Source organism: Anser brachyrhynchus (genome assembly GCF_964034855.1).
Source record: "Anser brachyrhynchus genome assembly, chromosome: 3".
Lineage (NCBI taxonomy): Eukaryota > Metazoa > Chordata > Aves > Anseriformes > Anatidae > Anser > Anser brachyrhynchus.
Window position 1 is genome coordinate 62,620,310 of NC_137696.1, and position 13,192 is coordinate 62,633,501.

The 13,192-nt window shown below is 36.3% G+C and overlaps 1 protein-coding gene across 3 annotated transcripts in view; it reads right to left on the bottom strand.

Annotated features, from left to right (window-relative positions):
• Positions 1-2,034: 2,034 nt before the first annotated feature.
• LOC308193401 (uncharacterized protein) overlaps positions 2,035-13,192 on the bottom strand; it is a 272,471-nt gene continuing 261,313 nt past the window's right edge. For 2 of the 3 annotated variants that reach the window (XM_080588096.1, XM_080588095.1), the window contains exons 3-5: positions 12,802-12,832; positions 9,651-9,856; positions 2,035-9,199 (exon numbers count right to left, since the gene is read on the bottom strand). In XM_080588096.1, coding sequence (XP_080444222.1) covers positions 9,103-9,199; positions 9,651-9,856; positions 12,802-12,832 — 334 coding nt within the window. In that variant the 3' untranslated portion in view covers positions 2,035-9,102. Of the gene's footprint in view, positions 9,200-9,305; positions 12,397-12,801; positions 12,833-13,192 lie in introns of those variants that run through there. The other variant, XR_013949599.1, reaches the window with a different exon arrangement.

Genomic DNA, 13,192 nt, shown 5'->3' on the forward strand with positions numbered 1-13,192 from the left:
TACGTGGTTATTTTGCAAGGGTGACAACATAAGGCATACTGATATAAAATCAACAGTACCTGAATTAATAAAAATACAAAAGAACAAGGAAAACAATATTTTTACTCTTCCATGGGTATAGTTTAGCAGCAGCTGTTGGTGTGCTTTTGTTCAGGAGAACTCATACTCACAGTAGACACTTAAGAAATGCATAATTCGAGGAGGGCTGAGGTGATATGTTTTCTTGTATATGAATATAATTTTTGAGACCAGTGAAAAAAGATTTTTCAGCAGCAGCATAAAAAAGGTGTTTGTTTAGCTTGCCAGTATATCTAACAAGGGGACAAACCTACATTATATGAAAAAAACATGTGGCTTTTCCTAGAAAGCAATCTAACTTGGAGGACACATCTGCATGAAACAGAAACTTACTTTACTTCAGTTTGGATCTCAAAATTTGTGAACATAATCTGTTCAAGTTTATGGTTGCCACATGGCTCTTCTGTGATAAATTGCTAGAGTGCATAAGTAAGAATACACAAAACAAAAATACAAATTAAATCATGCAATTAATAACAGAATATTTAAGATCTAGGCTACTGCTGGCAGATCAATGGTCAAGTATTTAATTTCCAAACTAGCAGAGGATGTTTATATGGATCATTTTGATAGTTAATCAATTTACAATATCTTTAGTATGTAGCCTTCCCAGTATTATAATGAACTACTCTGTGAGAAATCCTTTTCCATTTCTATCTAGTATTCTTCTTTAGTACAACTTTGATGTTTTAAAAACTACTAGAGAGGGAATCTCTCTCTCTCTCTCTCTCCCTTTTTTTTTTTTTTTCACAAAAAGGGTAAGGCACTAAAGGGTCTTAATTTTATTGAAAATTTTAAAAGGAGAAACAGGGAAATATGGCACGTAGCTTTTGTCAGCTCTTTCAGAAACCCCTTCTTCAGTGATGCATAGTGAAGCTTTAAAAATATTTTTTTCCCAGCTTCTTCTTTTTCTTTTTCTGGGAAATGCTCTTGGGGAAAAGTGAGATGAGACCAGGACTAGCATGGAGGAGGAAAAAAGGAAACACAGGAAATCCTAAAAGCCTCCCTCAGCACTACAGGCACAGGCATGACCAAGTAATCACAGTAATCTCTAGGAGTTTTGTTGAATGACAAATACAGATCCCGTGCTAAACAACAGATATAATATTTTGGAGCATGCCTAGAAGAATTATCATTTGCAGTGTCTGGAGGGGGAACAAGGTGGAGAATGACACTTTTTTTCCCCAAAAAAAAGGATTTGAATGATGCAGAAATATGTGGCTCTGGTGCCAATGTAAAGGAATAAGGCAGCAAACAAGTGTATTTGCTTTGTGCAATTATCCAGATTTGCTGGTAGCTCTGTTAGATATAGTTGTATCCCTACTTATGGTAGACTTCTTTAGTAGTTTCTGTTACAGTAACTCAGATGTTTCTGAAAATTAGAGTAAGAATCATGTTGTCAGTATACATGTAACTATAACTTTAAGTAAAACCTTATGCCTATATTTTGGAGTATGAACATGAAATTTGGAGGTGATATCAGATAAGAATCAAAGAAGTCCCTGTTTCTGTGAATGCTGGTTTAAATTTCCACTTAATTATTGGATTTATAACATTCTTTTTAAAAGCTATTTTTTATATTACAAAACACAAGTAAAATGATTCCTGTGTAACAAGATTACTATGACTGCAATATCAAAGTGCTGAAGGATTTCAGGAAGTGTCCAAATTTACAAGCCTCCATAAGTTTAATTTAACTGGGTGTATTCACATTACAATGTTATCTTAAACAGTATGATGATGTACTAATTTGTTCCCATGAAAATCTTGCTGCACACTAGTCTAATCTCATGATCCTATGGAGAATTTTGGTGTTTCCTGTTTCCTATGATAATTTATTTATTACTCGTTAAAAAAAACAGAACTCTCCTTCCAAATGAAAATTAAGATATACATTCCAAAATGTTTATTAATTACAAATTACAATTAAAATGCAAGGATTTAACATTAAATTATGGGGAAGATATGACATTCTGAAACAAAGTAAATCAACTAAGAAACTACCAAGTGTATTGTTTAATATCGGTCAATCTAGCATACAACAATACAGACAAGCCTTTTGTTTTAAGCTATATCAAATATCTATCCATTACTCAGGGCACTTTAGATGTATTGCAGTATCTTTCACTTCCTCTTTTGTGTTTGTGTTTTATTTTTATCACAGCATAGTAATCAGTCATGTAAAGCTGAAGGCTTTTACAACTTTTTAAACATTTACTAATGAAATGCACATAAATATTGATATAAATATATCAAAAAAGGAAGCATAAAATCTATGATTAAATAGGTTGCTGTTTCTGAGGTAACAGCTAGAAAGTAATACCAACCGAGTAATACCAACTCAGAGCCACAGCAAAGATGCGGTACCTAGAACATATCTTATGTGAAAAATAATAGTGGTTCAATAACTTTGCTTCCTTGTCTAAACTTTCATATGTGACACTCTCCAACTAGGTCTGAGATAAGCAAAAGAATATTTATAATTATTAATTTTTGTTAACCTAGAGGTTTCCTAGATTATAAAGACAACAAAAACATTACCCTGCTAGTGACCAGCTTTATCATTCAGATCAGTTAAACATAGAAATAGGGCACACTCCTTTCACAGTGATAGCATTTAACCTAAAGAACGTCCAAGCAAGAGAACTGGATTTTTCCATTTTCTGTATCCTCAAGAGAAGATTTGGATGCGTGAGGGAGTCCACCTCTTCTTTTATGAAGAAGAAAACTTTCTTCAAGAAAACTTCCCTCCTGTATTCCTCTTATCCTTTGTCAACAACTTGTCACCATTGCTGCACTGCACCTTGCCGCTACTCCAAAATAAATGACTGTAGGACCATGTTCTTGGCTAAAGAATTGCTAAAATGATGCAAGTTAAATATTTATGTTATATACATATATATATATATAATGAAAAACAGGAAAAATATTTCTAACCTGAACCATTTCAATGTCACTATTTCCTGCCTGGTCCCTGTCAGTGATTTTATGGGCCCCACAGAAGCAGAAATGAACTCTGGTGCAGCAACAGAAGGGATTGGCCAAGGTCAATGAGAGCTGCCTATGCTGGTTCACCCAAATACAAAATTAACGTGCAGCTACCTGATCTTGACAGCCAAGCACAAGTTACTGGCAACTGTGTTAACTATGAGGTCAGCTCAAAAAGTGTTGTACATCACCTGACTTTAAAGCTTATCAGTTCATGAAAGCCTTATGGGAAAAGACTGTTTAACCAGCAATACAAGAGGAGAAGGAGATTGCTACCCACTTGTCAAATCTTAAATAATTAAATGTTATTAACTGCATTTCAGCATGTCCTATTAAACTTAAAAATAATATTTAATCTTTAACAAAGAAAATCTATATATACCAAATATTCATTCTGATACCTCTGTGATTACCTTAAAGAGGGCAGGGGGTATGTTGATTTTACCTGCAATACCATTAACTATAAAGGCGGCCCTAATTTATCAGTGAGACCAGTTTGATCAGAATGCAGCTAACTTCGGATTTCATGTACCATAAAATAAAAATTCTGTTAAAGAAACCATTCAAAGGTGGGGAAAAGGAAAAGGAAGAGGAAAAGGAAGAGGAAAAGGAAGAGGAAAAGGAAGAGGAAAAGGAAGAGGAAAGGAAAGGAAAGGAAAGGAAAGGAAAGGAAAGGAAAGGAAAGGAAAGGAAAGGAAAGGAAAGGAAAGGAAAGGAAAGGAAAGGAAAGGAAAGGAAAGGAAAGGAAAGGAAAGGAAAGGAAAGGAAAGGAAAGGAAAGGAAAGGAAAGGAAAGGAAAGGAAAGGAAAGGAAAGGAAAGGAAAGGAAAGGGAAAGGGAAAGGGAAAGGGAAAGGGAAAGGGAAAGGGAAAGGGAAAGGGAAAGGGAAAGGGAAAGGGAAAGGGAAAGGGAAAGGGAAAGGGAAAGGGAAAGGGAAAGGGAAAGGGAAAGGGAAAGGGAAAGGGAAGAGGAAGAGGAAGAGGAAGAGGAAGATTCTGGAAGAGAGACATCCAGGTCTAATAGGGATAGTATATTCTTTTCCAGTTTAGACTGCCCGTGTTTACTGTGTCTGGCTGGGATGGAGTTAACTTTCCTTGCAGCAGCCCATACAGTGCTGTGCTCTGCACTTGTAGCTAGAGCAGCACTGGTATCACACCAATGTTGTGTCTACTGCTGGGCAGTGCTGGCAGGATTCCCTCCAACGCCCAGCAGGCTGGGGGTGGGCAAGTGATGAGGAGGGGACATCACCAGGGCAGATGACCTAAACCAACCAAAGGGATATTCCATACCAGAGAATTGCAGTGCTCCCCTTACAAAATAGGTCTTGTGTATCTTGATAGATTGTTGCAACCTCTGTACTATTACCTGAAATCAACATTGTCCCTAATCTCAAATGATGTACCAAAGTGGCAGCTTCAAGTGGGATTTCAAACATAGGCCCTGCATTGCTGAGCTCTAGGTCCCAGTTCAACACCGTAATTCCTATCTTTCATCCTGAGGCACCTGACTTCCTATACAGCTGAATACTATGGGAGACAGTTCTGCAGTCCTTGCCTGATGGCAGGTCTCTGCAGACTTAAGGTGTATAAGACCTTTACTGACCCAGCACTTCCTAGCCCTAGACAATAGAATTATCTGAAAATGTGGCAGTTTTAAAATATTATACAATGGGAAATGTTCAGTTTATGATTTGGTTCACATCTTCTAAATACATGCCTTTGAGCAGAACATCTTCAGCATTCAGAGAGGATAATGAGGTAATGATAAATTACTGGTTTTGATGTCTGTTTGGCTAGCAGCCACTAGCAGCAGTTAGGATCAAAAGAACAACAGATGTCCTTTATAATATATCAGTTGCTGAGGGGATGATCCCAGATCTGAAGCTCTGTAAGTCCCTTCAAGAGGAGAACATAAGGGTAGAAAATATCACAGAGGTAGAATTAGATTATACAAAATATATATTTGAGATGAATACCTTATGTATCTTTGATTTCTTGGGCCAGTCTGCTGAGTTTAGTTACAAAAGATCAAGTACTTGGACTCCAGAAATAGATGGAAATATAATAAATGTTATGTTCATTATGTTCAGGAAAATAAGGAAAGGAGGTTTATCAGTTTTATAGTGTATGTCTTTACAAATCATTACAAATGATTTGCTAGAAACAGTGTTTTTCAGCTTCTCAGAGATATCCTTTCTCTCATCTGTTTTGTTATTGTTTGTTTTGTATTGTTTGTTGTTGTTTAATGGTGATACAGACACTTTCAGCTTTTAGATATTAAACTAGAAACAGCTGGATTCTCTCTACAAAATATTTTACTACAGACAACCTATATGTCTGTTGTCTGTCCTTCTTTCTTAAACAGACCCCTGCATGTTAGACAGCATGCAGGAGCTTGGGGCATACCATAGACAAACACACACAAAAATTGAAAAAAATGTCAGTCAAGGCTAGTGTGGGTTGTGTCTTTGTTTTATCCTGAGCCATTACTAGTTGTTTACACAAAGAAACACAGGATATAATTTTGATATTTACAATTTAATTTTGTTAAGATGCCCACTTAATGATTGCTTCTGCCTTGCCCACACTGCTGTTCTGGCCTCCAGAAGCGACCACACTGCACTTGTATTTTCTGTCCCCTAGAAGAAAGCAGGGTTTTCCTCTCTTTTCAACTGTTTTTTTTCACAAAGCTTTTTTTTTTTCTTTTTTTTTTTTTTTTCTCATAATCTACAGTTTAAATTTACAACAAATCCCATGTTGCTTTTTCCAAAGGTCAATTGAGGTTGCTCTCTTTTGGCAGGTAGAATATGTGCAAATCAGAATTTCTCATGCAGATGAATAATGGATGGTTTGTTATTGTTATTGTTATTATTTCAATCAGAATACTAATTACAGAAAGTATTTGAATGGTGAAATAGGGCAAGAAAGAAAGCAACTTGTAATCTTCCATAACCAACACACTTGTTATTTTACTTTGGGCTTAGAATAAAGTGGCATTCAACAAGTTGATGAAAACTTTTCATTCGAAACACTTAAACCTCACTACAAAGAGTGTCAAAACCCACTTAACACTCTGTAAGAGGTATCTGTAGGATATGCCTGTTCACATAGAAAAACAATGTACAATATTGTGCAAAATTACTGACTTGGTTCCGGAAAGGCATATAGATATACTTGATTATTTCCAATGGTGTTTTATTCTTTCAGCAAGACTAACATAACTACATAAATGGAAAATTTTGTCGTCAGTATAATGGCCAAGTTATTCCATCAATAATTTAGCCAAGTGTAAAGTAACATATTAGTCTGGGAGTATCATCCAAAATTTCAGAGGCACTACAGTGTGATATATAGATATATAGATATATATACACATACATTTATACACACAGCCACAAATAAAAAATAAAAATAAAAAAATCATAGAATCATGGAAAGGTTTGGGCTAGAAGAAACCTTAAAGATCATCTAATTCCAATACCCTGCCACAGGCAGGGCCACTTTCTACTAGATCATTGGAACATGAAGAATCATTGGGTTCAAGTCCTGAGCAGAAAAACACAATGTGCTTTCACTGTGTTGGAGATGGTACTTCTCTGGTACATCATTGGGTAGCTTTTTCTGTTTTATATAGTATATGACTAAGCATGGAAAACTTCTCTCAACCAGACATCTGTTGATGTCAACCACAGTGTTTGTAAGCTGCAGACAATTGAAGTCCATCTAAACAGATCAGAGAAGTTCTAAACAGATCAGAGAAGTTGATGTCTCATTCCTTCATGTTTCCTTTTTGTCATCCCTGTGAATACCAAATTTAATATTATTTAGCTGTCTGACCAACTTAGTACTGGAAGGATTCATTTTGAAACTCTTCCACACATTGGCGAACAGGGAGACTGAAAATTGAACATAATTTGAACATATTTTGACTCTTAAGTTCCAAATGATTCCCACTCTAACCAATGATAGATGCGGTTCATCATGCCTAATTTTCTGTTGTCCAAAAGTTAGATGTCTTCGTATTAGCCACCTGACACAGCCTTCATTTGCAGTTTTCAGAAATGTGAGCTTCAGGAGAATGACTACTCTCATCCTGAAATAGGTATAAAAAATTTGAACAAATGATTCAGCTAAAAGGGTTCATGTTTCTTTCTATTAACTCTGATGATTATCTGAGATATAAACATTTAGAACTTGTGAAGGTTACCTGGATGAATTCCAGCTGTCGTGTTTGCTGGTGTTTTTTCCCCCGCTCCCAATCCCCAAATATAAGCATGAGCTTTTCAGCATAAATAAATATATCAGAATCTGGATATCACTTTGAATACTGTCAAACAGAAATACTGAGAAAGATTTCACAGAAAAATGTGAGCACTAAAAATTGTCAATACAGGCTTACCAATTGGAATTTCAAAATTATTTTATCCTTTGCTATTAAAGAGAGTTGCAGGCTTGTCCTATTTTTCATAAAAGTCTCTGCCTGTAAAATCTGTAAGTGTGTATTTGTCTTCCTCATTATTCAGAAATAAAAAGTTCAGGTCTTACTGAGAAAGGCCTATTTTTTAACTGTAAATGTAGTTCTACAAAGTATTGCAGAATGTATGACTCACAACTGAAAAAAATGTAAATGGAAAAATAAGAAAGCTGTGTGTCAAATATGTTGAGTGATAGAAGAGCTGACAACATGAAATCTATGGACTTTGGTAGTACTATACTTAAGAACTTACATGTGTAGTTATAAGCATACAAGAAAAATATTTAGTTACAGTCCTACTATATTATAAAAGTAGATGCACTGGAAACACTTAACAAAGACTATATCAGAATACCTCCCACTTTATAAAAATATATTCGCCACTTTCATAAAAATATATTTGGTGCAAATATCAAGACTCAGATGCTAAAATACATGTAGCATCCTGATGCATAATTATTCAGTTTGCCAACTCTTCCAACAACATTGGAAAAATAAAGACACATTCCCATCCTTGGCACCAAACAAATTTGTTGAACAGAACCCTGGACCCTGGACAGAGCCTACAGACAAAACTCCCACTGAGTATCTCAACGTTAGCTTTTTGTTACATAATCACCCATATGAACCCATACTTGAATCAAAATTATTAAAGGATCTTTATGTAATTATAATATGTGAACAGTGATGTTAAATAGACAATATCCATATAAAAGGAAATAGAAATTCAAGGAATTCCCACACCGCAGCAAACAAATCAAATTAATAAAACATTTTTTTCCTCTTGCGTTTACACTTTGCTCCACTAAGTCATAGAATTGAAAGCAAAATCACAAGTGGTAAATAAAAATATCTGCTTTGCAAACAAAAATAAAGATGAAATGATTTAGAAATAGAAATATTATAGAGTTGTTATCCATTTGGGACTACAGAGTCCATTTTGTTTTTAAGTTGTTTCTAGTATCTGTCCGTATTGAAGAGAATACAAAATACCAAATTTATAATTTCAGATTTAGAAACTTGTTTGCATTTCTCATGATTTAAGATTTTATGCCACATGTAGCTGGAGGCACTACTGCAGAGTCAGGGAATTTCACTTATACAAGTTCCATGCCCTTCTTTTCAAAGTATAGGAAGATCCATTATTTCAAGACAGAAATTTAAATTGCGAAAGTAGAAAACAAGAGCGCTGAGAGCTCAGGAGTTAACAACCTTCTCTCAAACTATACTTGTTAAGTGTCCTCAGTGGATACTCAGTAACTTCTCAAGCCATTATCTCTTGCCAGTAGGGTTTTAAGTCTAGCTTACCTTAATAGAAATCATAAGATTTTGGATGAAAAATTATAAAAGACCACAATCTCAGACAGAGGCAAAGACAAAACAAAGTAAGACAAGTTTCTGAGCTATGTCCATATCATTTACTTTTATCATTCTTCTTTTGTGCTCCGTGGTTCATTCTCCCTGTGTCACCATGAATGTGGTATTTCCACTTTTACTTTATTATCAAGTTTAAAAACAACTTTAGTTGTTTTTTTAGTAACCATTAGTTTCATGAAATCCTTCTTCAATCATGCCTCAGAAAGGAACAGTTGCACACTTGTGGTGGTTTTTCCTCGGGTGGGTGGCCGAGCTCCACCACAACCGCTTTCTCACTCCCCCTCCTGAAAGAGGAACGGGGAGAAAATACGGTGAAAAGGGCTCAAGGGTTGAGATAAGGACGAGGAGATTGCACAGTAATTATCATGATGGGCAAAACAGACTCAGCATAGGGAGACAGTAGATTTATTGCCTATTACTAACAAGCTAGAGAAGCGAGAAACAAAGGAAAGAAACCAAAAGCACCTTCCCCCCCCATCCACCCTCTTCCACCTCCTCCCCCCGAGCAGCGCAGGGGAATGGGGGAATGGGGGTTATGGTCAGTCTATAGTGCTTCTTCTCTGCCGCTCCTTCTCGGTCACTCTCGTCCCCTGTGCTGTGGGGTCCCTCCCATGGGATGCCGTCCTTGGTGAACTGATCCAATGTGGGCTGCCCACAGGCAGCAGCTCTTCAAGAACTGCTCCAGATATGGGTCCGTACCACGGGGTTCATCCCTCAGGAGCAAACTGCTCCTACCTGGGTCCCCCATGAGCAGCAGCTCCTGCCAGGTCACCTGCTCCTGCGTGGTCTCCTCTGCACGGGCTACAGGTCCGGCCTGGAATCTGCTCTGGCAAGGGTCTTCCACAGGCCGCAGTCTCCCTCAGTGCAGGTCTACCTGCTCTACCGTGGTCTCCTCCATGGGCTGCAGGGTGGAACCCTGCTCCACCGTGGTACTCCATGGGCTGCAGGGGGACAACCTGCTTCACCATGGTCCTCACCACAGGCTGCAGGGGACTTCTGCTCTGGCACCTGGAGCACCTCTCCCCCTCCTTCTTCACTGACCTTGGCTGCCTGCAAGGCTGTTCCTCACTCCTCTCACTCTCCCAGCTGCTGTGTGGTGCAGCGTTTTTTTTTCCCTGTCTTAAATATGCTCTCACAGAGGCTCAAACAACATCTCTTATTGGCTCAGCTCTGGTCAGCAGTGGGGCCCTTACCAAACATGGGGCAGCTTCTAGATCCTTCTCACAGAAGCCACCCCTATGGCCCCCCGCTACCAAAAACTTGCCACATAGACCCACTACAACACTATATTTTAAGTTGCATGCCATATTTAAACTTTAAGATGTCTAGATTTGAAGCATAAATTTATCAAATGAAAACACCAATAAAATTATACTCAGGAAAAAAAGTTTTAGGGATCCCCATGAAAAAATCTGCAAGTCTGTTTTATACTAATTTTGTTTCAGGTCAAAGTGTTAAATTTATTTTAAAACATGTAAGAACTACTTTCTCTTAACCAAAACTTGAGGACCTTTACTAGGCCAAATGAGTACTCCTGTCTGTTGGACTAAGATTCATTTGTGTTTTAGACCAGGACGAGGATCCTTCTTTGTTTTAGAGCTACAGTGTTCTCAGCAGAGAACAGATCTCATGTACACAACCACAGTTAAAATATTTGAGATTATTAATAGATTAAAAACTGTAAGACCAGTTATAAACAACAGCAGATTTGGTGTTCAAAATAGGGAGGAGTTAATGTATTGAAGTTACAAAAACGATACTGGTATGGACCTATCTAATCCTTAAATCTATCTGAAGATTAATAGACATTGGAAATAAATTGACAAAACAAGTTGTATCAGTAAGTCTATTTGAACTTTAAGGTTTATTTCCGTATAATCCTGCTGCAGAAATGTTTGTTCCTTTGAAGTTGGTGTGCTTTTCAAGACATATTTACAATTTAGTAAAAATACAGCCCTTGCTGTTCTCCAGAGAACAAAATGGTTCATCCTATTTCACAGATGTGGCACCCTATTCCTGGACTCAAATGTCAGACCTTTTGGGAAAGCACATCCCATGGTTTGAGGCATGCAGTAATTTAAATTTAGATCAAGTCAACAGGAAAAGCTTCCTGTCAGAGTGCATTCTTTTAGCCAAAAGGAAGTGATAGAATATAGTTCAACACATAAAAAATTCAACTTGCAAACACTTTTAGTAAGTGTAAATGGAACAGTAGGAAAAAAAAAATCTTGTAATTAACAAATTTTCTCTTTCCATCTTTAGATTCTCTGAAGCTCTTGCTTGAATACTTCTGTAATAACTTATTACAGGAGAGATTTAAGATAGATTATAGGAAAGATTCAAACTCAAGCTTTTTGTCAACCTACATTACCCCAGTTAAGACACTGTGGTTCATGAAATGGAAAGCACAATAGAAATTTAATTGAATTTAATGTTGTTATTATTTGGTTTGCATAATGATCTATTTATCCACAAATGTTAGGTTTTACTTTAAATCTAGATATCTACAATGTACCATATGTGGGTAAGGACCTGAACTTTACCTATGTTCAAGAAGACATCTTTGAAAATGGACTTCTCTATTTTCTCCATGTCTTTTAGTGGAAATTTCCATTCTTCTCCATTTCTTTGGTGGAAAAATACAAAGACCATTCCTTCCAATAAAAGTTATTTTATGATCCATTTAAAGAAGTCCAACCATGAAAACCTCTATGGACAGCAAAGCAAATTTACAAGAAGCTGACTTTTTAGAAGCAATTCAAACTGAATTGTTTTTCAGTGGTACTGTAATGTTTTAAATGCTTTTGAATGCCTTTTTTTTCTTTTTTTTTTCTTTTTTCTTTTTTTCTATTTTCTTTTTTCTTTTCCATTTGTAAATTCCTATGTTTCTACTGGGAAAAAAAGGGGGGGGGGCAGATTTTCTTTAAATATGAATATGATTACTTCCAATGTGAAAAATTACTGTCATATTAAACTGTAGGTAACACCTACTGTTTTCCATAATATATATATACATATATTTTTTTTTTTCCCCTAGGAACTAAATTTGTGCTTTAAAGTTCTCTTTATATAAAACCAAAGACTGCAATCCAGAAGTCCAGACATGAAACCAATTTTTATAAAAAGCAAATGTCCTAGTTTAACTATTAGGATCTCAATTTAGTATCTCTTTTTTATAGTGGAAAATAGATTATTTTCCTCTTCCACAAAGTTTCTCAGTGAAAAAGAATACACTAGAATGATTTTCTTTCAGTTATGGTACAATGAAAGAAATGTCCATTTAAAAAAAAAAAAAAGCCATCAAAGGTAGCTTTATTTTATATAAGAGCTGTGGACACACAGATGGATTATTGCTTTACTTGAACACAGATTCATTCCTCAGCACTTCTGCTTCCCTTCATCAACATTCCAATCTGCAGGCCTCCGGCTGCAGCCACACACACAGGCACTCACAGTGGTATGGAGGAGCTGATTGTATGGCCTGAAGTGTATGAAGAAAGGCTTATTACAAAGCAAACGCATGAGGGTTTCCTACAGTGTCACTCCCCTCAAGCAAGCAAGGCAGGAAATTGATCATGATTCTGCAAAGTAATTAAATTTGAAAGGAAAAGTAAACCCTATTTATCTAAAGCAAGCTTTGGTTTAACTAAAGACAGCATCTAAGGCCTTCCCAAAGAAAATATCTAAAATAAAGAAGTTATGAAAGGTGAGACAGAATAGATGTAAATAGAATGAATGTAAATTCATGTTATGCAAACAAGACTTAAGGTTAAATGCACCAAACATCCTCACTTTTGTACAAAAAGAACATGAAAAGTCTACAGCCCTGACAGAAATATTTTATGACATGTATCTGATGACAGTGAAAGACAAGTGTCTCACTTACCATAGTAAAATCCAAGAACAGGTCCAGTGATCTAAAAATAAAAAAGGCACAGTTAAAATACTTCAGTCAGTAGTTTAATAATTTAGAATTATAGCACACTCTAAATATTGGATTTTTCAATTCTAGTGGTAGACACTCAAACCCGTTGAATTCTGCCCTTGTGAATACTACTATTTGTTTGTTTGTTTGTTTGTTTGTTTGTTTGATTTATCACATAAAGAATACCTAACGGTGTTTGGAGGAGGGCCTGAGTTCACTTAATCTAACATGTCTAAAAACTTGCACTAATTTCACATAATGTAGTTGAAATAAGACCTCCATCAAATTCAAAGGCATCCGTACAGCCAGTTTTTTAGTTATGGTGTGGCTCAATCTGTCGGTATTCCCATAA